Genomic DNA, 21,596 nt, shown 5'->3' on the forward strand with positions numbered 1-21,596 from the left:
CTGGAAACAATCCTGTCCAGTTTGTTGCTGAGCCTGGAAGCCATGAGGTTCATATCCAGCATCATCCAGCTGTGACACGGGTCCGAGAACACCTCCTGGTGTAGGAACCAATCCCCTTGGTCCAGGCACTGCCAGCTGAGATAGTCTGCAAAAAACTGAGGCAAGCTGGGAGAAGGAGAAGTTACAGTATACTATGCTAACTACTGTTTTTTTAATTTGCCAGTGTCCAAATCCCCCTGTGGATGGCAGTATAATCCAGAAGTCTCCTAATTACTGAAGTTACTTTAAAGTAAACACTGCATTCATTACTCAAAATCTGTCTTTGATAAAATGACCAAAACATTACCTATAGTTCTGAACCCTTCCAGGATCACTCCCATGGTATCTCTTGAAGGGATGGATCAAAGGTTCGGGAGGGTTTCTTTTTAGCTGACTGTGCTTGAATGGCAATGCTCCAAACCCCTTCAAAGAGACCATGGGACCAATACGATTTTCCTGGTTCCATACCAGGCACAGGAAAGGTTTAGAAGTAGAAAAACTACAAGACAAATGTATTTAAACTTTATCCAGAATAAAGAACAAATGTCTTATATATGGTATTATATATTTACTGGTCCATAGATGATGGCTGCAAAAATTTTCTCTATTTTTTTTTTTGCTTTATGATTACCTAGCGGTTCCTGCCAGTTGTTCCCTCTGCTAAGGGGACAACGCCTACTCATTGTATTATACCTATGGAAGAACAGTGTTGTCACCCTAGCTTGCTCACTCCTGCTTTTCACTTCATAACTCTTTCCTTTTGCCTTAATATGGGGGGGTGTTTTGTAGTTCACAGAGGTGAACTGGACAGGGCTAATGAAACTGCTTGAGATTGTGAAACCAGTGGCGTCACTATGAGGGTGCGGTGGGTGCAGTCGGAACCCGGGTGACAACTGCAGAGGGGTGACCCCACCCCAAGGGCGCCGTCTAGGCGAGGGTTCTAGGTCTTGGAGGCAGGGCTTTTTTTAACCTGGAACATGCGGGCACCGTGCTAGCCTTGAGTGAGACTCCTCAGTTTCACTCTCACTGCTGCAGCCGCCTCCTGTCACTTCAAATACAAAAGCCTGATGCCCGGAGAGTGACAGTCTGAGCAAACAACTCTCCAGGCGGCGGCACAGCTGCACACTGATTTATCCCTGCCCACACCCCAGGTGCATAAATGGGGGGGGGCAGTGAGGGTGGCCAATGACATGATCGCTCATTGAGCGCTGGGTCTGTCAGGGGGCCATGGGCCTATACTGATGGAAGGGGGTCTGTACTGAGGGGGGGTCTATATGATGGAGGGATCTGCACTGGGGGGGATCTGTACTGAGGGAGGGGGCTCTATACTGAGGGGGAGGGGTCTACACTGATGTAAGGGGTCTGTACTAAGTGGAGGGGGGTCTGTATTGAGGGAAGGACTATGCTTGTTGAAGGGGCGTCTGTACTGAGGGAGGGGGTTTATACTTATTGTAGAGGGGGTCAGTTCTGAGGGAGGGGTCTGTACTAACAGAGAGGGGTCAATAGTTAATGGAGAGCGGGGTCTGTACTAAAGCTGGGAGCTAAAATTGGTGAAGGGGGGGGGGGAAACACCTTGTTTTACGCACTGGGCGACACCTACCCTAGTGACGTCAAGGAGTGCAACAGTGGCAGAGAGCACTGGATTTCTGGCAGGATTAGCAGATACTTTTTATACACTTTCAAAGTTATATTTAACAGACAAAATGGAAGCAGTAAAGAGAAGTTCATTGTTCAGGTTTATATATACTTTAGCATACATGACTGCCAAAAAGAAAATTTTATTACGTCCCCTTTAACAGAAAATCAATATAAAGTTTGGGGTGAAAAATAAAGTAGCTTCTTACGTTTATGAGGGGGGACAAGTAAATCTAAAGTTTTCTGAGACAGGTTGGGCCACACTGAGGTTATCTCTTTCCGTAACTCTGCGTCACATTCATGCTGCTTTATTCCACCTGTAAAGAGAATTGAGTCTGTTTTGTAACTGATGCTCTTACATACAGCAGAGGTGCTGACTGCACTGTCTGACTTGCAGAGAGGTGCTACTTCTAGGGCCTACATATCTGTAGGATAAAAGGATTAGGAAAAATATAACATTGTCAATATTTAAAAATAACAAAAATAAAAAAATAAAATTTTATTTCCTTTTCACCTGCGTATAATTTCCGACATCTAAACTTTCACATTTACTTTACTTTCACATTTCATCTAAAGATTTGATGCTTTGGCGCCAACTGTACAGATTTTTCTTCCGTGTAATAAGGGGTATATTCAAATAAGATTTGATGGCCAATTCACCCAAAATTGTCTGGGCAACATTCCCTTGACTGATAACGCAAAACTAGTGGACAATTTCTCAGTGAAAATTACATTTCCTGACATTCAACATCTGTTGTTCAACAGGGGAAGGTCTTTACTCCATAATTCACCATTGTTTAAAAAAGACTAAAAGTCAGCATCCCTGCACATTTGCTTTTCATTCAAGCTTTTCACTAAATAAAATTCCTAATTTCGCTTTTTAATCATTGTATTTTCTACTGAAAATTCAGTGACTGTCTATGTTTTATAGACAGGTTCAGCACTTGTTGGATTCCATTATGTATTTATTTTTTAATACGAACACAATAATGTAAAAAAGCCATGCCCCACCCCCAACGCTAAGCAACTCAGAACACCACACATGCAGACTAGTATCCTCGTAACAAGGGAGCAGGGAACGTGTAGCTCCAGGGCCACCGGTGAGTGGGGACCCCTGGTCCCCCTGTATGGGTGGAGGAATCATCCACACTATCTGAGACCTCAGGGTGCATGGTCGCAGACCCAGCAGAGGGACCAACGCCTCCGTAGCAGCTTAAGCTGCATCCTCCATTTTTAAGGTCTCACGCACAGATACAATCAGTGCATCCACCAGCGCCTTTTCGTGCGCGGCTACAGGAGTAGCCCAGGGTGCATGGTCGCAGACCCAGCAGAGGGACCAACGCCTGCGGCGGGCGAATCAGATTCAGGATCTGAGGAGACAGATAAGGCAGGGGCGCTTTTTGCTAGCCCGTCGCCCAGGACCGCCAACAGTGCAACAATGGATGGCTGGGACCCGGAGGGCCCCCCACAGCCTCTGAGAGGGGATCAGGTGGGGAAATATGCTCAAAACACTCCATGAGTCAATAGGGGGACCTCAGAAAAAAAGGTGTAAAAACACTGCTAAGGGACAGCCCCACCGCTCCGGCAGCACCCCTCAGTTGCCAGTAACAGAACACATAATCGATCCTCAGGAGAGAGGGAGAGGACCCCACCGGAAACAGGCACCTGCAGCCACCAGGATAATCTGTACTCCACGTGCGGCGATCAGGAAGTGAAAAGATTCAGGAGTCAGCACCAGGGGATGAGGAGGGTCTCCCACCACCGAAATTGCCACCCATAGGGCTCCACTATCATGGCTGCCGCTGTTTTCAATGGCAAACCCCCGAAAAATGGCCACTGGACTACACAAACATGGCCACCGTGCATTGAGCACACAGGCTACAGCAGAATGGTGGCCCGTGCTGCACCACGAGGCTCCCAGGAGGGATCCCTAGGCCTCTGAAAACAGGACAGGAGCCCCCACCAGGTACAGCCCCCCCTACAGCCGGTCGCTGGCTGCACACCGCCCCCCCCCAATTGCCAGCACAGCACTCTGCCCCCAACCCAAGAGGTGGACCCCACATCCCCAGCACAAGTGGAGGGGGGTGGGGGTCGAGATGGCCCACAGGGACCACCTGGGGGGTGTCTAATGGGAAGGAGGGAAACCCTGGGGTCCAACCATCCCAAAGAGGGGCCCATGTCCACCCCAAAACCTTCCAGGGGGAGATGGGGGACAGTTACTTATCATAGCAGGAACCAGGCGGGCACCACTCCAGACAGAACCTCCTCTACATCAAAATGAGTGGGCTGACGGTCAGGAGGAATGCTGAGACTCAGGCCAAGACCCGGACGTATGCGACCTCGCAAGGCGTTTAACTCGCAGGCCAGCCCCCGTCCAGCGGGGCTATGTCGCGGCTGACCTAGCGTGGAGCTGAGGTCTGTGCGCACTCTATGGATCTAGATTATCCAATCCGTCGCCCAGTCTGGCATTTGATTGTAGATCTCACAGGAAAAAAACAGGAGAAAAAAAATCTATCTAAAAGCAAAATTGCCAGGACCAGAGATCGCAGCAAGGAACTAGGTCCTTACTTCTGACCATGCAGAAAAAAGTACCTATAGCAGAGAGGGGGAGTATACCTCCTGGGACTGCCCATAGGCGTGGTCACGTTTTTTTTCTTGCTTTGTGTCCTACTCCTGTACTGGGCAATATAACCCTATGGTTAAGAAGATCAGGAGCTGTGTCCATCAATGAATGAAAGAGAAATATCATTTTAATTTACATGTCAGGTAGGCTGTACGGGGCCCCATGATTTCTAACAGCGGCCCTGTGCAGCCCACTGTTATACTGATAATAGTTCATATGTCCTTCAGCACTAGGGGAAAAAGGTGGGAGGTTCTTTGTGAGGGGGAGAGTGAGATTTTTTTTTTTTATAAATTTTAACTTCATACTACACTATTGATATTTCCCTTGCTTTTCTATTTATGTGGGAGCTTTGGATGTGACGATAATAATCACCTTATGAATACTAGTTGAACTTCTAAAGATATCTTAAAGGCACATTGCAATGTGCTGCAGGTGAGCGTGCATTTTAGCCAAATTCACTGGTGGGAGAATTCTGTTTGGCACGTCACGTATTCCCAAGCACTTTTTTCAATGTTTGCACAAGGTTTTACACGGATGGATTTTTCATTTATTCACAGATTCATTCACTTATTTTACTCACACCTCTTTTGTGGCAATATTGCACTACGTGTGTTTTTTTAATATTTTTTTCTATATTTGGGAGCTAATATCGAGAGGCAAGGTTAACAACATCCCATTATCATGGGTTGAAGAATGGAAGAATTTGTTTCAGGCTCTGACCTAAAGGTTTGCAGGTGAGCGCGCATTGTAATTGGATGTATTGGTGGAAGAAATTCATGTTTCTGTCTACACAGCAAATATTTTTTATATTATAATTTTTTGATGAACTTATTATTGAAAACGTATTTTTTACACGTTGTTTGGACTTTGATTAGAAGTATCACGGTTACATTGGATTTTGATTTATATTTATTTCACGTGGTTTTTACTTATTGATTTATGTTATGTCTGCATAGAGGTTTTATTTATTTATTAAATAGCACACAGGAATAGTGCACCACTTTTGTTATACATCTTTGAGAGGGACATGCAGCTACTGTAGTTGCAGCAATCAATATAATAGGCTGTTACACTAATTATTGAGATGGGGATGGTGCCTCCAAAACATGGACCAGAAACTCTGTTTTAAATCTGATAGCAGGTCCCTGCAGCTATGCCTGATAGCAGAGTGCAGCCAGTCCGGGAGGAGGATTTCTACAATGTAAGATGCACTGCTCAGTTTAGCTAGACCTTGTGAAAGGAGTCCTGCAGTGGCAACTCCTATATTTCTCTCATGACAGGTGTATTTAGAACTGATAAGCCTAAAAACTACTACCAGATCAATTTGAGGAACCATCATGTTCCAGGCATTTTTTTTTTTTAAATAGAGTAATAAACAGACCCTTTGTCACATATTAAACTGTCTGATATTGTTCACCTGGTCAGAACGTGAGGGAAAGCCTCCCAAATGGGGGCACAAGAATTAATTGACAGAGTTTCCAGTAATTCCTGGTTATGTCCAAAGTACTTAAAGGGCAACTCCACTTTCATGGGAAAAAAAGCACATTAAAAAATATAATATAGCTTATCTGCTTGCCAACCGTATTACATACATATACGGTGCCAAGGCAGCTTTCCTGCACTGGATCACATACTAGCTAACATCTGGGTAGGGGATGCACGTAATTAGATACAGCAGATGCCGATCAGCCTGTATTGGCCCATGGATAATCGCCAGCAACCGCTGAACATCGGAAAGACACACAGGACAGAGCTCTGCCTCTGTACACAAGGGAGAGCTCTGTCTTGTCAGTGGGGAAGCGATGGATTTTAAATCCATCACTTCTATTAGTAAAAGTAGCACACACAGTACACCAAAACACTGGCTAGGCACACATTTAACCCTTTGATCACCCTAGCTGTTTAACCCCTTCCCAGCCAGTGTCATTAGTGACAGTGACAGTGCATATTTTTAGCACTAATCATTGTATAAGGGTCACTGGTTCCCAAAAAGTGTAAAGGCCCGTACACACGTACCGATTGTCGGCCGTAAATATTCGGCCAACGTCCGATCGGCCGATTGTCGGCTTGTTAGTATGATGCTTCCGACAACCGACTGCGACTTTTTGGCCGAACAAAATCTGGTATGCAGGCTATAAAATTTTTGTTGGCCAACAGAGAACGGCCGATTGTTCGTCAGTCAGTACAGATTTCGGCCAACAAAAGCCAGATGAGCAAGACTGGGCATGCTCAGAGAAGAAAAAACACACGGAAAGTAGACCAGAACATGACATCACTTCTGCAGTTGGTTGTTGTTGGCCGACAAAATTCGTGTGCAGTCTAGAGCACATTTCAACCAACAAAACAACACTGGACAAAAGACAGCCGATCATTCGGCCGACAATCGGTACGTGTGTACGGGGCTTTAGTGTCAGAATGTCTGCCGCAATATTGCAGTCCTGCTATAAGTCACAGATCGCTGTCATTACTAGTAAAAAAAATAAATAAAATTCCAGTAGCTATAATCCCTTATTGGGATTTTTTTTACCAAAAATATATAGCAGAATACATATTAATCTAAATGTATGAAGAAATTTGATTTTTAATATTTTTTTATTGGATACCTTTTATAACAGAAAGTAAAAAATGTTTTTTAATTTTTTTTTTATTTTTTCATATATGTATAGTGTTGCATGACTGTGTAATTGTCATTTAAAGTAAAGCAGTGCCGTATCGCAAAAAATGGCCTGGTCATGAAGGGGGGTAAATCTTTCGGAGGTCAAGGGGTTAATAAATTGTCAATGTTGTTTTTTGGGGGGTTTTTTCAAATTTTCTGTCTTTTTTTGTTTATAGGACAAAAATTAAAAAAAAAAAAAAAACAGTGGTGATCAAATACCATCAAATGAAAGTTCTATTTGTAGGGAAAATATGACATAAATTTAATTTTACAGTGTCGCATGATCATGCAATTGTCATTTAAAATAACACAGTGCCGTATCGCAAAAAATCGCCTGGTCATGAAGGGGGGTAAAGCTATATTTTGAATATTATAAAAAATAAACCACTGGTGTACGTAACACCCCTGAAATGTAATTTCCTGCTTGTGAGATTAGCTCACAGATTTTCCCAGAGGTCTGCACACAGATACAAATCATATTTTAGGCATCCTCTGCAACAAAAAAATTAATTTTGTTGAGATACTCCCAAATGATTAATCACTTCTAAAGTGAAGCAGGCACTGCAATTTTCCTCAATGGACTGCAAGTGCATCAGCTGATTAAAGTGAAAGTAAACTCTCCTATCGTTTTCAGCCAAGGAAGCTGCCCTCTTGGGCTCTGTTTAATCTACAACTGCCATGATGCTGCACATGTGATCAGTTACGATACCAACCATTGGATGGTTTGAAAGTTTGGTTGAGAGCACAACCAATGGGAGTGCTACATTCCCGACACGTGCCGGAAATGTAACTGTTTTTTGAAACTGTCAAAAAAAAGTCACTCCTAATCAGATTCACTCTGCACACAACAACCAGCTTTTAGGCTGGGTTCACACTTATGCGAATTGGATGCGAGTTTCCCAGCATCCAACTCGCATGACAGGAGACTGTGACCAGTTCAAACACCTCTGGGGCAGCCGCGGTCCGCAAAGGAAAAGGGTCCTGTGCGTCTTTAGCTCAGGTTCGAATTCAGGCAAAAATTTAGACCTGATTTGCACCTGAAATGGAGAACAGGGATGCACCAGACCCCAGCCACAGCTACTGTAAACCTGGCCTCACTTCAGAGCAGAAACAGCTAGGACTCTGCAACAAAGTATGTTAAAATCCCTGCAATGTACATTGGTCGCACAAAGGGGATTCTTTTTTCTTTCAACAAAAGTGGAGTTACTTCTTCAGAATGTTTTGGTTGGACTTGGGTTTTAATGAAGTCTACAAGCAGCAAGTCTAGATGTGTTCTTCTCAGACAGAAGTATGCTCTATGAGCTCCTAAGTGCATGAATCCTATATCATTCAGAGAGTTCTTCTTCACCTTGAGGTTGAATTAGCTAACACCAGAAAGAGAAAATTTACTGTGTTAGGGACAAAATATGCAGAAAATACTGGTCAAATACACACAAGAAATTGAAAAAAGAATTTACATTGGCAGAAAATACCAATAGGAACCCACCTGTGGCTAATTTAATGTCCAGTGCTGTCCGAATTAACGCCATCAGTGTGGAGGTGAAGTGGACAGTAAGGTCTGTGTCAGAGATTGGCATGTTCATCCTTACTAGACGCTGCAGGAAAAGGCAAATTGTCATGGCGGCCAAAGCCATCATCAGTTATTATACAACCACTGTTCAAGGAGGGCCAGTCTGCTACAGCTCAACCAATATTTTGTTTGCCTTCAAATAGCTATTAAACTGAACACTGAGTATACCCAGTGCTGAGAGTAAACAGTAAACATTTATCTACAAAAGAAACATACTATGAGTACTTTTTAAGTGGTACTGTGCTCTCAAAGTGACATTCTGATAATGTGTTTCCCCTTTAAAAGAAACCTATAGTGTTTTAATTTTTAGGGTGCATATTTGAATTTATTCAGCAAAATAGTTGAATTACATTTTGTGTTTGTAATCCTATGGAAACTTGATTCTATTACATGTAAACCCAGGGTGGCATCCATATATTCTCACTACAAACACTGGGCCTGTTGTGTTTCTTGCATAGCAAAGTGATCGCCCTTTGCTTTTCATCACCCTGTAGATCAGACCTATAACGATTCCTTGAAAACAATATGGAAAAAACCAACAAGCAAAATGTGTATGCTTTGGTGCTTGATAACGTTGGTGTGTTATAGATTCTCTTTAAAAATAAGCAATTTATCCAGTCAGAAGATCTACAGTTAATTTTCAGTAAAAAATTCACAGTTCATTTTTAGTAACTTAATTAACTTAATTAAGTAAAAGTTCCTTTAGTGGATGGAAAAAAAAAACCCTTTACCTTCAAACTCGAGTAGCTGAGAGTCACAGACTGGACACACACCTTGCACAGTAAACAAATGTTTCAGCATTTTTAGCAATATCACAAATAAAGAGGAAAGCCAGTAGAGCAACCACTGGCTTCAAATTTGACTCTTCCCCGGTCTTTTTAGTTTCAGAAATAATTTGTTCAAATTGTGTGCAAAGCACTAGGATCACCATCTGTCCTACTTTTTAGCTAAGCTGCCTCTTAAAACACTAAAATGTCTCAGGAGTGGCATTGCATAAGCTCCTTTAATGCAATGAAGCAGCACAAACACAAATAGCATTGTCAACTATGTCATATTGACTGTTATCAAGAGATGTCTTTTAGGAGACAACCAAGCTTAAAAAACAGGAGAATTCTGAAGCTGACTAAAGAATCTCCTTAATGAGTTCTCGGTCAGAACTCCGTACTATTAAGCATGTCCAGGAAACTGGGTAACCAAAGGTCAAGACCATGGGGAAAAGTCAAGGAAAATGTATTGATGATTAGACTGTCAGCCTCAGGTGACTAAGAAGTTCTTTTAAATTACTTGCCAGAAGAACCTCACTTTACCAATATACAAGCCATCAGAAACAAGCCATGAGAAAACATCTTTAACACATATGTCAAAAGACTGCATGGCTACTTCCCATTCTACAAAATAAGAAAATTGTTGGGCCACTCACATCTCACACAGCACTCTGTGCATCCTACAAAAGTAGTCTACTGTGACACTGTGGAGGCATAATATTTCCATTTTATATATAGAAATGTATGTAGAATACATTGCGTGGCAGTTTGCACTGCTTAATATGGCTATGTGGATTGGTAAACAATTTAAATTCTTCAATGTTAGACATAGGCGGTGCAGCAGTGCCTGGACACTGCGCAGTGCACTGATGTATCAGTTTTATTGATGTCTCTGACCCATATTTACCTACATTTTCCAGATTGTGCTACAGTTTTTCAGAAAAGGAAACTGCCATGGCTATAACCATCCTGCGGGGATTGCTGCTGGGTCTGCAATTTCTCCCAGAATTCCTTATTTAACCAATGATGGCTAATATGCTATTCTGTAAATCTTTTTTTTTTTTTTTTTGCAACATTCTTTCCTACAATTCTATTGGATATGGTGCTGTGCTAAAATAAGCCTATTTTTAAATGCCTTGTAAGCTATCGGTTACTTTTTTTGGGTTGGCCAGAAGCTGAAATTTCCATTTTAGCTATTACAAAAGTTTGTACATTATCAATTTACGGGTCACCTTAATCACTTAGATCTGACTTGGAACCAGTTGGGGACTTCCTGGCAAAATTTTAAAGAAAAACTCCCTTTGTACCTTTTAGTAATCAGAGGCTGACAACAGTCAAAGTAAGGTCTATTAGGCAGGCAACTCCATATTATACAGAAGACATGCATCCAAAAATCATGCAACAGGATATGCAAAGGACAGCATGCAAGTCATGTGTGGTTTTAGAGGGCTATCAGACTATACAGAAGAACCTGGGATAGTGGTGGTAAGGTAAGAAATAGTGAAAAGGGAAAAACATTTTCTCAAGAGTTGGGTTTATAACAAAATTTTGCATCTAAACCAAGATGCACTTTAAGACTAAAAGACTTAAATAGCTGTGTAGAGGGTCCTGGTTAACTAGTGTAGCCAGCAGATGTACACAGACCACCGGATAGAGAAATGGGAGGGGGATGTACAGATTACAAGGATAGATACACAGCACGGCCACAGTACACAGACCAGCGAGTCACTGGCACAGAAGAGGAGGAGGGTGACATCTCTTCTACCTTATATGCCACACGTGCAGGGCATTTCTTCCCCAGGCCAAGGGGAGGGGGCATATGTCGCAGCATCTCGTACATATCAGTGTAGCCAATGCGCCCACTGCATCGATGGGAACGGAGTCGACACAGGTGCAGCAGCAAAGTACAGATGTACAAGGATGGAGGATGCACACCACGTATGGATCCAACAAGAGCCGGAATGTCAACAAGGATGGCAAGGAGACAGGAAGAGTGCCCAAAGATATGGGCAACATAAAAAATGGACAAGCATAGGAAAGGCCATTGATTGGCACATATTTATGATAGAAGTGATAAGGCAGAAAGGTTAGGCAACAGAAAAAAGTGTCCAAGCCACAATTTAATAGAAGACACATGAAACAGATCCAATGAGGCATGATGAAAATGGCAGACCCAAAAACACAGAGAACAGAGATTAAAAGAATGGAAGTAGAAGAGAGAGAGAGAGAAAGAAAGAGAAAGAAACAAATTAAAAAAATTGCAAAACAACCATGAGACAAGGATGGAAAGCAAAGTACAGACAAAAGGAAAGAGAAGATGGCAGCCAAGGATGGGGTTCAACATGGGAGGGAAACAGACAAAAAAAAAAACATATCTGATTAGCATGAAACTGTACACCCTTGACACTCAAGCACAGGTATGTTTTTTTGTACTGTTAAGGGTTTGGCGGAGGTTAGTCAGGTGGGTGAGGGGAAGGGGACTTTGTTATCTTTCTGTTCAAACCATTTCACTGACAAATTGACATTCAGCGGGTGGTGTTGAGCAGAGAGTGTGGCACACAATTTCAAGGTGACATAACCATGCCCCTTGTTTTTACCACAAAATGGGTGCCAATTTCAACCCTTCAATGTCTGGTGCATCACATTCCCCTGCAGCATTGAAGTGGTGGGGTGAAATTTCTAATCATCATGCTTGTTAAGAGGGTCCAGGTAGCCTCACCATGGGCAACACTAATGCATAAATCCAAAATGTTACAAATAATATAGATGGATACCCTAGACCCGGCTTATGACCCCCTCCAAGTGAGGCCACCTGAAACCCTTGTTGGCAGGGTTAAAGCATGATAAGTTGGCAGCGGGCAGTACTGCTGGCCTTGCGTTGGCATGCTGGCACAGCCCACCCTGGAAATTTCTTTTAGACACCCCAAGCTTTCTTTTGGATGCAAACTGGCTTTCAGAATTGCAAACCTTGTAGGCTACCCGCGACGGGCAGCGCTTCCCCAGCCCCAGTGGAGGGGCAATTACACGTAATAAATTGTACATATCCTTATAGTGAATTCGACAACTAGAAAGAGAATAGCACAGTGTATCAAGATCAAACATTAAACTGTCACCTTTTTACTGTCTGGCAGAGAAAAGAAAACACACACAACAAATACAATAAAATGGTAATTTGTACTAATTAACCACAGCAACTCAAAAGTTGCAATTTTAATAAATGTCACAGATTTATTATGTAGATTGAAAATTAAAGAGTTATATAGTCCAAATTGAGAAAAAAATAGGGTGCACTAACCATACAATTATGCGGCAGCACTGAATTGGGGAAAATAAATGTGAAAAAAGGTATAGTGCGCTCAACACAATCATAAATATTAAACATATGACATCTGGGATGACCCAAATATTATGGTGATCTTCATACAGTGTGAAAAACCATATGTGAAAATTCTTAATGCAAAAACATATCATTTATAACAATCGTGAAAAAATATATATATAAAGTCCTCCAATTGATCCAGATAATCTCAAATAGCCAAAGATCAAGCTTCCATCAATAGTGGATCTTCAATCTTGCTAATCTTAGACCGATATGTGAGGGTGAAATAGAAGAAATAGCCTCTTACCAGATAACACTAAACAGTGAGCCTTATTGGTGAATAGGCACTTTCCACAAGTGAACAAATGAAATCAAGTGAGGTGACACTTCGGTAGTGCAAACTTCTTACCAGAAGTATAGAGAGGGTAGGCATCTTTATTAAAAAAAGAAACACACTTACATGGCAAATGGAAGGAACTGGGCATAAAAAATGGCTCCAAGTGTACCAAATGTGACTGCCTGCAGTGCGGAACACGTGGTGTGGCGTGACGGCGTGGCTACTCCTCCAACGCATTTCTCCTTATCAGGCTTCAGCTGGGACCGGAGCTGAAGCCTGATAAGGAGAAACGCGTCAGTGGAGTAGCCACGCCATCACGCCACACCACGTCTTCCGCACTGCAGAGGTCACGTTCGGTGTCACATTCGGTACACTTGGAACCCTTGTTTATGCCCAGTTCCTTCCATTTGCCATGTAAGTATGTTTCTTTTTTAATAAAGTTTTTTTTAAAAGGATAATGCACTATTGGCACTTTATATCTTTTGTTATGGGGGAGCTACATTAGAGTACAGTATCACCAGCCACATCGGTGAGTTGGATATGGTGGAGTGGAGAAACATTCAGCCCACGCATTAAAGCTTCCATTGGATACCTTCTATCTGGTGCATCCGTATAAACAACAGTGGTTTATGCCTACCCTCTACATACTTCTGGTATGAAGTTTGCACTACCACCGAGGTGTCACCTTACTTGATTTCATTTGTTCACGTGTGGAAAGTGCCTATTCACCAATAAGGCTCACTGTTTATTGTTATCTGGTAAGAGGCTATTTCTTCTATTTCACCCTCACATATCGGTCTAAGAGCAAGATTGAAGATCCACTATTGATGTAAGTTTGATCTTTGGCTATTTGAGATTATCTGGATCAATTGGAGGACTTTATATATTTTTTTTTTCACGGTTGTTATAAATTATATGTTTTTGCATAAAGAATTTTCACATATTGTTTTTCACACTGTATGAAGATCACCATAATATTTGGGTCATCCCAGATGTCATATGTTTAATATTTATGATTGTGTTGAGCGCACTATACCATTTTTCACATATAGTCCAAACTGACCTTGCATTTACAGGTGAAATCTGGCAGACCTTTTTACCTACCGGCTTTTACATATACCGAGGACCTGAACAGATAGAGATTAGTCTGCCTTAGCTCCTGGGTCTATTGCCATTTACCCCTTCTTCTACAAATTTCACAATAAAGCATAAATTATATTTCATTGGTAAGTGTGGCTGTGCCATGTTTGCCACCTTCAGAATCTCCAGGGGTACAAGAAACCATGAGGGTTTTAAAGGGCAATGTTGGTTGGTTGGCTGCATAAAAGGCAACCTCTGTTGACAGTGGCTGACAACTGCCCCCTAAAGTTTCCGTATCAGGTCAGCTCTGCGTGTACACAGGCTTGGAGCCTGCCCAAATTACTAACACTAAGACCCTAGAAGAGTCTTAGTAATGCCTTCAGTGTCACACAAAAAAACATAAATGTATAACAAATAATTAAAATATCTGCTGGATTGCCTTATATTAACCACTTGCCGACTGCCTAACGCAGATCTACGTCGGCAGTCAGCCCCTCACAGGCAAAGCGACGTAGGTCTACGTCGCTAGCTTGTGAGAGTCTAGGGAGCGAGCGCGCGCCGCCGGAGGCGCGCTCCCGCGCGGTCACGCACCCCCCCACGCGTGTGACTGGCGGACCCGATGTCCGCCGGTCACTCTGCGATCGTCGGGGGAGAGGGAGAAAGTCAGGCAGGTTGTGTAAACAAGCTGCCTGTCATTCTCCCCTGTGTATGAAGGATGATCATACGGTTCTACTATGTAGAACCGTTGATCACTGTTCATACATCTGAAGCCACAGCCAATCACAGTAGAAAGCACGCCCCCTAGAGACACACATAGCCCCTCCCTTTCAAAAAAAGTTAACCCCTTCACTGCCAGTGTATTTTTACAGTAACAGTGCATATGTATAGCACTGATTACTGTAGAAATGCCACTGGTAACCCCAAAAGTGTCAAAAATGTCAGTCAAGGGTCCGATCTGTCCGCCGCAATGTCGCAGTCCCTCAAAAAAAATCGCAGATCGCCGCGATTACGCGTTAAAAAAAAAAAACAACAAAAATGACAAAAATCTTTCCATTTGTTAGTAAACGCGATAACTTTTGCGCAAACCAATCAAAATACGCTTTTTGCGATTTTTTTTACCAAACATAGGTAGCATAAAACAAATTGGCCAAAAATGTTAAAAAATTTAGATTTTTACATTTTTTTGGGGGGGAATTTCATATAAAAAAATGTGAAAAATATTGCTATTTTTGCAAAATTTACGCTCTTTTTTTGTTTATAGCGCATGATCAAAAAATCGCACAGGTGATCAAATACCACCAAAAGAAAGCTCTGTTTGTGGGAAAAAAAGGACGCCAAATTCGTTTAGATACAGCGTCACACGACCACGCAATTGTCCGTTAAAGTCACGCAGTGCCGAATCGCAAAATACCCCCTGGTCAGGAAGGGGGTAAAATCTTCCGGGGCTTAAGTGGTTAATTATAATTATCTAAATCTGATACCTTCCAGCCATGGTTCTCAAATGTGTGTTTATATTGGTTATTGTGATTATTTTACCTTTTAACTCTTTTATGTGTATATTAAAGTAAACATAATGGAAAAAATGTTATTTAAAAAAAAATAACAAACATCACATACTACTCTGTGCAAGGGTTTTGCACAGAGTAGCCCTGACCCTCCTCTTCTTGGGTCCCCCACTGGCGCTCTGGGCCCCTCCCCCTTGCCGAGTGCCCCCATAGCAAGCCACTTTGTCCATGCAACCATTTAGTCTCAATTGGTATGAATGGGACTGCCTGCGCAGGGATGTATGGAATATGTGTGCATCCCTGTGTGGGCACACAGCCGTCGTACAAGTATACACTAAAGTAATTCCATGTGAACAAAGCCTCACACAGGTATTTTTTTTTTACAAAAAAATCTGTAACAGACACAGCACTTAACGAAAAAAAAAAATACATAAGCAGTACACATTGCATATAAAAATAATCAACAGATTCAGGTATGTAGGCAGCGAAAATTCTCTGCACGTGTCAACATTTTCTAAAAGAGTTTAGCTGGGTCCCTCTCAGCTGCTGAGCCTACATATTGATTATTTAAAGTGATGGGCTGACCAATAAGGAAATGTGGAAAACAGGGAGCGCAATTAAAAGTTAAACTTTAATATAAAGACAGGGTTTACAGTACATATAATATTAGCTACCTAGGATGCCTATGAATCCACCTATGATCTTAACAGTCCTCATGTAACCTTTACTCCTACAATATTTCATCAGATGCCCAATTTAGTAGCCCAGGTTTATGAGACTTGCTTTAAAGGATTATCAAAATACAGGGGTTGCTATTGCTGACCTCCATTTAAAAAGGCTAGCTGGCTCTCTCTAGCATTGAATCTTGGGGGTCACTGACCTGGAACAAGAATGCAGCAAATCAAATCATATCAAAACCGAAATTCTATTCTGCATCTTTGTTGCAAGTCAGTGACAGCCAGGTAGCTAGTATTTTCAGGAGAGGACAGCAACGACAGCTTTAAGATTCTGTGCTCCAAAATACACAATTTTCATCAGTGGGGAAACCAAGTACATCATCTAATGCAAACCTTTCAACATCATTTTTTTCACCATATTTGCTTAAAAATGGGTAAAGTAGGTTTTACCAAGGTCAGCTTTCCTTTGTGTAATCAGTATAAAAAGAGGGTTTTTTCTTAAAACGTACCAAGCAGCTGGATCATACTCTGCCCAAACACGGATGAACTCATCAAGATGATGTGGACCCAGAATGGAGGAGTCTCGAGTCAAATACTCAAAATTATCCATGATGACCGCCACAAACAGATTGAGCATCTACTCGGGTTGGGAGAAAAGAAACAAAAAAAATGTCAGATGAAATTATTCAAATCAAACAGCATCCCCAAGTAAAACTGACAACCAATTATTCTTATTACTATTTTTTTTAGGAAAACAAGTCCAATGCATGTCTTCCCACACACTGAGATTAAAAGGGAATGTATTGTTATGTTTATGGGCAAGCCCACAATATTATTACCCTTTAACCAGGTACATATAAAATATCACAATATTTAATATTTGTTATTTGCGGCCACCAGAAGGTTACTGCAGGCATTTTCTACATCTGTGATTTCCTAAATATAGATGAAGGAATGAGTCAGAGTAGAGGCAGAGATGGGACCTGATTAATTTGTATACAAGAGCTGCCAACAAAAACACTGAAAGCTAAACATACTGTGTACTAATGGAGTGCCAAACCAAAGGATTAGAGAAATACAAATTCATTTTTTAGTGTATACAAACAAATCCAACACGTTTCGGAGGTCAGAAAAACTCCCTCTTTATCAGGGTTTCAGTTAAATACGATCTTTGAATGGACTCAAAATAGAGCTTTCCTGTGGAAATCTGTGTAGGGAAGCTAACTGCTGGATCAGGAGAGTTACTGGCTAGCAATATCTGCGTGAGCAAGATAGCTTATGTGACAGGGGCCGCTGTTGCTCCATGTATGGGTATGTGGCCTGTACTGATAGAAGGGCAAATCTGCATAGTGGTGAACGTAAATAGACAGAAGGTTGTAGTATTCCTCAACTCTGAGAGTGTTGTTACCCTACTCTGGTCTGACAATTTATATCTGGAGAACAAGTGGGTGTCATCTGTGTGCACAGTGATGTGAAAGTCTCTCTTTTAGCCCAGGCAACAATTTCCATTCTAGTGGTAACTGTTTCACTAAGGGTTGGGGTGATGCTGGGGCTGCAATCAGATCTGTTGATCAGGTAAGATTACTCCTCGTTTTGGAACCCTCTGATGAAGTCACTAACACCATACTTCAACTTAAAAACAAGATTATTGTGTGTTAAGAGAAATGAACCTGTTGAGGGACCCAGGCCTGCCGGAGGTGCTTGCAGGATTAGCAGCAGAGGTTCTCCATTGAGCAAAAGCCTGCTGCATTTCAGGTCTCTCAAAAAATATGTGCTTAGATAGGGGACCCCACTCTGATCCCTGCCAGGGATCAGGTCACATATTAAAGGCACAGCAACCTGAGGCAGATGTACAGTTCCCCAATTTAGCTATAAATCATGATCTGTTGTACAGAGTAACCAAAGAAAATGATGAAGTGTTTGGTGGTACCTCTGCCTTTTAGGGGGAAGTGTTACATTTGGCTCATGCTCATGCCCTTGGGAATAATCTCCCAGAAAAGAAGTATACCTTAATTTTTAGAGTCTGCTGGTACCGGTTCTGATTATCAAATTACCTTTTGATCGCAAAGCGTAGTGGTGCTTGACTATGCCAGAAAATTGAGGTGGTTGTAAGAAGGTGCAGCTTGCTAGTCTGCCACTAGGTGGTTCTGTTCCAAATTAGTCCAGTAATTGGGAATTATATATTTGGGTGTTAGGTCCCCTTTTAGAAATAGTTTTGTAATGGATGTAGTCACTGCCCATATAAATGCCAGGATGGGAGGAGTCCCATGCAGACTGGGCAAGGAAGCCAGACACCCCTCACCCATGCGGACGTAATCAACTACTGCAAAAGGCAGGAGGCCTTGGGTGAGAATCCAATACCCAGAGGAGCCAGCTGGAGTCATCCTGTCTCATGAAAAATGGTGTAATCGGCAGGGAGCGGGATGCAAATGGCCGTTTAGGCTAGGCCACTGTTCTCTGGTGTGCAAACTAATGCCTGTAGTATTTCTAGTAACACCTGGAACAACATGAAGGGAGTCATGAGCTGGATGCTCAAAATCTAATGGGTAAGTCAGAGCCCTCTGAGTAAGTACTAATGATCCCAACCATGGGGTGCTCCCAAGGAGAGGAGAGAGCTATTAAGTTAAGATGGCTCAACAGTGATGTGCAATGTGCACTTTTTACATTTGACTGCTGCAGACTGTCTACTATATGTGATTGGCTAAGTATGCCAAGCGACACCACATAGTATGCCTATATGATGTGATGGATCATTGCCATCTTTGTAGAGTAATAGTAAAGTGTAGAAACTATCATTTTGTGTGGACACTCCTTTCCTTAATGGCCAGGGATGTCATAGGAAGGCCTATGGCAAGCAGTTGGGCACAATATTGGGCAGGCTAAGAAATACCAGCAGTGGGTTGTAATCATATCCAAGAAGAAGTGGGACGAGAACTTGAGGAATGTGGTGCCAACATCTGGCTGAACAGAAGCCTCCTTACACAATCCTTTTAAAAAATACCTCATCCAAGGTTATTACATGGGAGCTGTTTCACATGCTCATGAGAAAAGGGCTCCCCTCCGAGATTCTGATTGATCTAGGTATTCTGTTTACGTCTAGAGAGGACATCTGCAAACGATGGGTTAGCGGAACAGTTCAACAGAACCCTGAAAAGGATGCTCAATAAGTGGTTGAAAAAGATGGTTGTGACTGGGATTATTTATTGCCTCATTTATTGTTTGTCATACGGGATAAACTCCAAGCATCCTCTGAGTTTTTTACCCTTTGGGTTGGTTTATGGAAGACACCTCTGTGGATAGCTAGATGGGGTTAAAGAGATATGGGAACAAGAGGCTACGCACAATCAGAATGTAGCGGAACACACTGACTAAATGTAGGACCGAATGACAGACAGGATGCTCATAATCTGGAAACAATTGCAGGCTGCGCAAGAGTCTCAGTCAGTATAACTGGTATGCCAAGATCAGAAAAATGATAGGGATCCTTAAAGATAGTTAAAGTTTGTAAAGGTTAACTATAAGCTCTACTAGCCCATACTCTACTAGCAAAATCTATCATTTTAACCCAACTAAAACCTGGAAGACGAAAGAGGCTTAGACAGTAGATCAGACAATTCAGGAAGATCGCAACAGTCAGATGAAAAAAGTAGGGATAGCAGAGGCCTCTCCCCCTTTTAAAATGATTGTAAAGTATCCTTTAAAAAAAAAAATAACAAACATGTTATACTTACCTGCTCTGTGTAGTTGGTTTTGTACAGGGCATCCCGCATCCTCCTCTTCTCGAGTCCCTCGTTGCTGCTCCTGGCCCCTCCCTCATGTTGGGTGCCCCCACAGCAAGCAGCTTGCTATGAGGGCACAATAGCTGGGCTGTAGCTCCATGTGTTCATTCAGACACGAAGCTGCGGTTTGGTCCTGCCACCCCCTCTCTCCCGATTGGCTAACTTGAGCATGGAGGCCCTGGACTAAGGAAGGTGGTGCCTGGAGGCTCTTGACTAGGTGAAGGGATGCCTGGAGGCCCCGGACTATAGAGGGGGTGCCTGAAGAAAGGCCCTGGGCTATAGAGGGCATGACTGAAGGCCCTTGGCTAAAAAAAAGGTGCCTGGAGGCCGTGGACTAAGAAAGAGGTTGTCTTGAGGCCCAGGACTAGGTGAGGCGTGGCTGAAGGCTCCAGAACAAGAGAGTTGGTGCCTGGAGGCCCTGATGAAATCAGAGAGAAAAAGCCTGGACTGAAGAAGAGCCTGTCTGGAGTCAGTGAGTTCACAACATATATGGGGACATTTATCAATTGCTGCAAGCAATTACGGGCCCCGGGTGCCAAATGCGCTAGGTACACTACTGAGGGAGGGTGAGGTTTGTAGTGAGGGAAGGAGGGGTCAGAGTTGAGAGCTTTACTGGGATGTGGGGGATAGGCTTTGTAGTGGTGTTTCTTCTGCACCTCTATACGCAAGGCCTATTTTTTGCAGTTTCTCATCTGTGCCCTGGGCACCGGTTGACCTTGTTCCAAGACTGCTACTCTCAATTAGGGATGGGCCGAACAAATCCCTGTTTGGTCCGCAGCAGAACTCCATAACAGGGGAAATGTTCTAATCTGAATGGAGAACCCCATTGAAGTCTATTGGAGCTAAACAGGAAAAATCAAAAGTGCCCATTTTGAAGGCTTACGTACAGTATATGCAAGTAATTGGCCATAAAATGGGTATGGGGGTCTGGGCACTGTTCTCAATTAAAAACTATATTTTTTTAGGAGCAATGATTTTAATTATGCTTGAAGTGCAACTATAAAAATTATTTTAAATATAGTGCCTGGGGGGTCCCCTTAATGTGCCTGTAATGTTCTGCATCTGTAGCATGCATAAAACATGCTACAGCAAAACTGACTTTTCAACAAAAAAAAAAAGTCAAATTCCATTTAAAATGTCTCGTGGTTACAATTGCTGGCAGTTATTTGAAAAAATTAAGAAAAAAAACAGTGTACGCCCCCCCCCACACACACACACCACCCCCAGTTTATCCAGGTTCTTTTTTTTTTTCTGGTATGGATTTGGAGGGGGACCCCATGCCAAAATTAAAAATAAAAACGGCGTGGGGTTCCCCCCAAAATGTATACCAGACGCTTATGCGGGCATACAGCCTGGCAGGTCAGGAAAGGGGGTGCGCTTGCTTGTCCCCCCTTTCCTAAACCATACCAGGCCCCATGCCCTCAATGTGGGGGGTGGGTGCTTTGGGGCAGGGGGGCTCTGATGCCATTGATGGGGAAAAAACTATACCATTTTAGTTAGGGGTATCAGACTAAAGGGGGCTGCATACAAATACACACCACACTTTTCAGATATTTATTTGAAAACTTGAAAACTATTTATCATTTTCCTCCCACTTCACAATTATGTGCCA

General features: G+C 42.6%; 1 protein-coding gene across 1 annotated transcript in view; it reads right to left on the bottom strand.

The window, feature by feature from the left end:
* The window catches only part of CACNA1B (calcium voltage-gated channel subunit alpha1 B), a 450,568-nt gene that overhangs the window by 39,799 nt on the left and 389,173 nt on the right, over positions 1 to 21,596 (bottom strand). The window contains exons 37-40 of the mRNA XM_082263407.1: positions 16,715 to 16,842; positions 12,255 to 12,351; positions 8,440 to 8,548; positions 1,884 to 1,991 (exon numbers count right to left, since the gene is read on the bottom strand). Of these exons, the coding sequence (XP_082119533.1) occupies positions 1,884 to 1,991; positions 8,440 to 8,548; positions 12,255 to 12,351; positions 16,715 to 16,842 (442 nt within the window). The remainder of the gene's footprint in view (positions 1 to 1,883; positions 1,992 to 8,439; positions 8,549 to 12,254; positions 12,352 to 16,714; positions 16,843 to 21,596) is intronic.

The sequence above is a fragment of the Pelophylax lessonae genome (genome assembly GCF_965119305.1).
Source record: "Pelophylax lessonae genome assembly, chromosome: 7".
In the NCBI taxonomy this organism is placed as follows: Eukaryota; Metazoa; Chordata; class Amphibia; order Anura; family Ranidae; genus Pelophylax; species Pelophylax lessonae.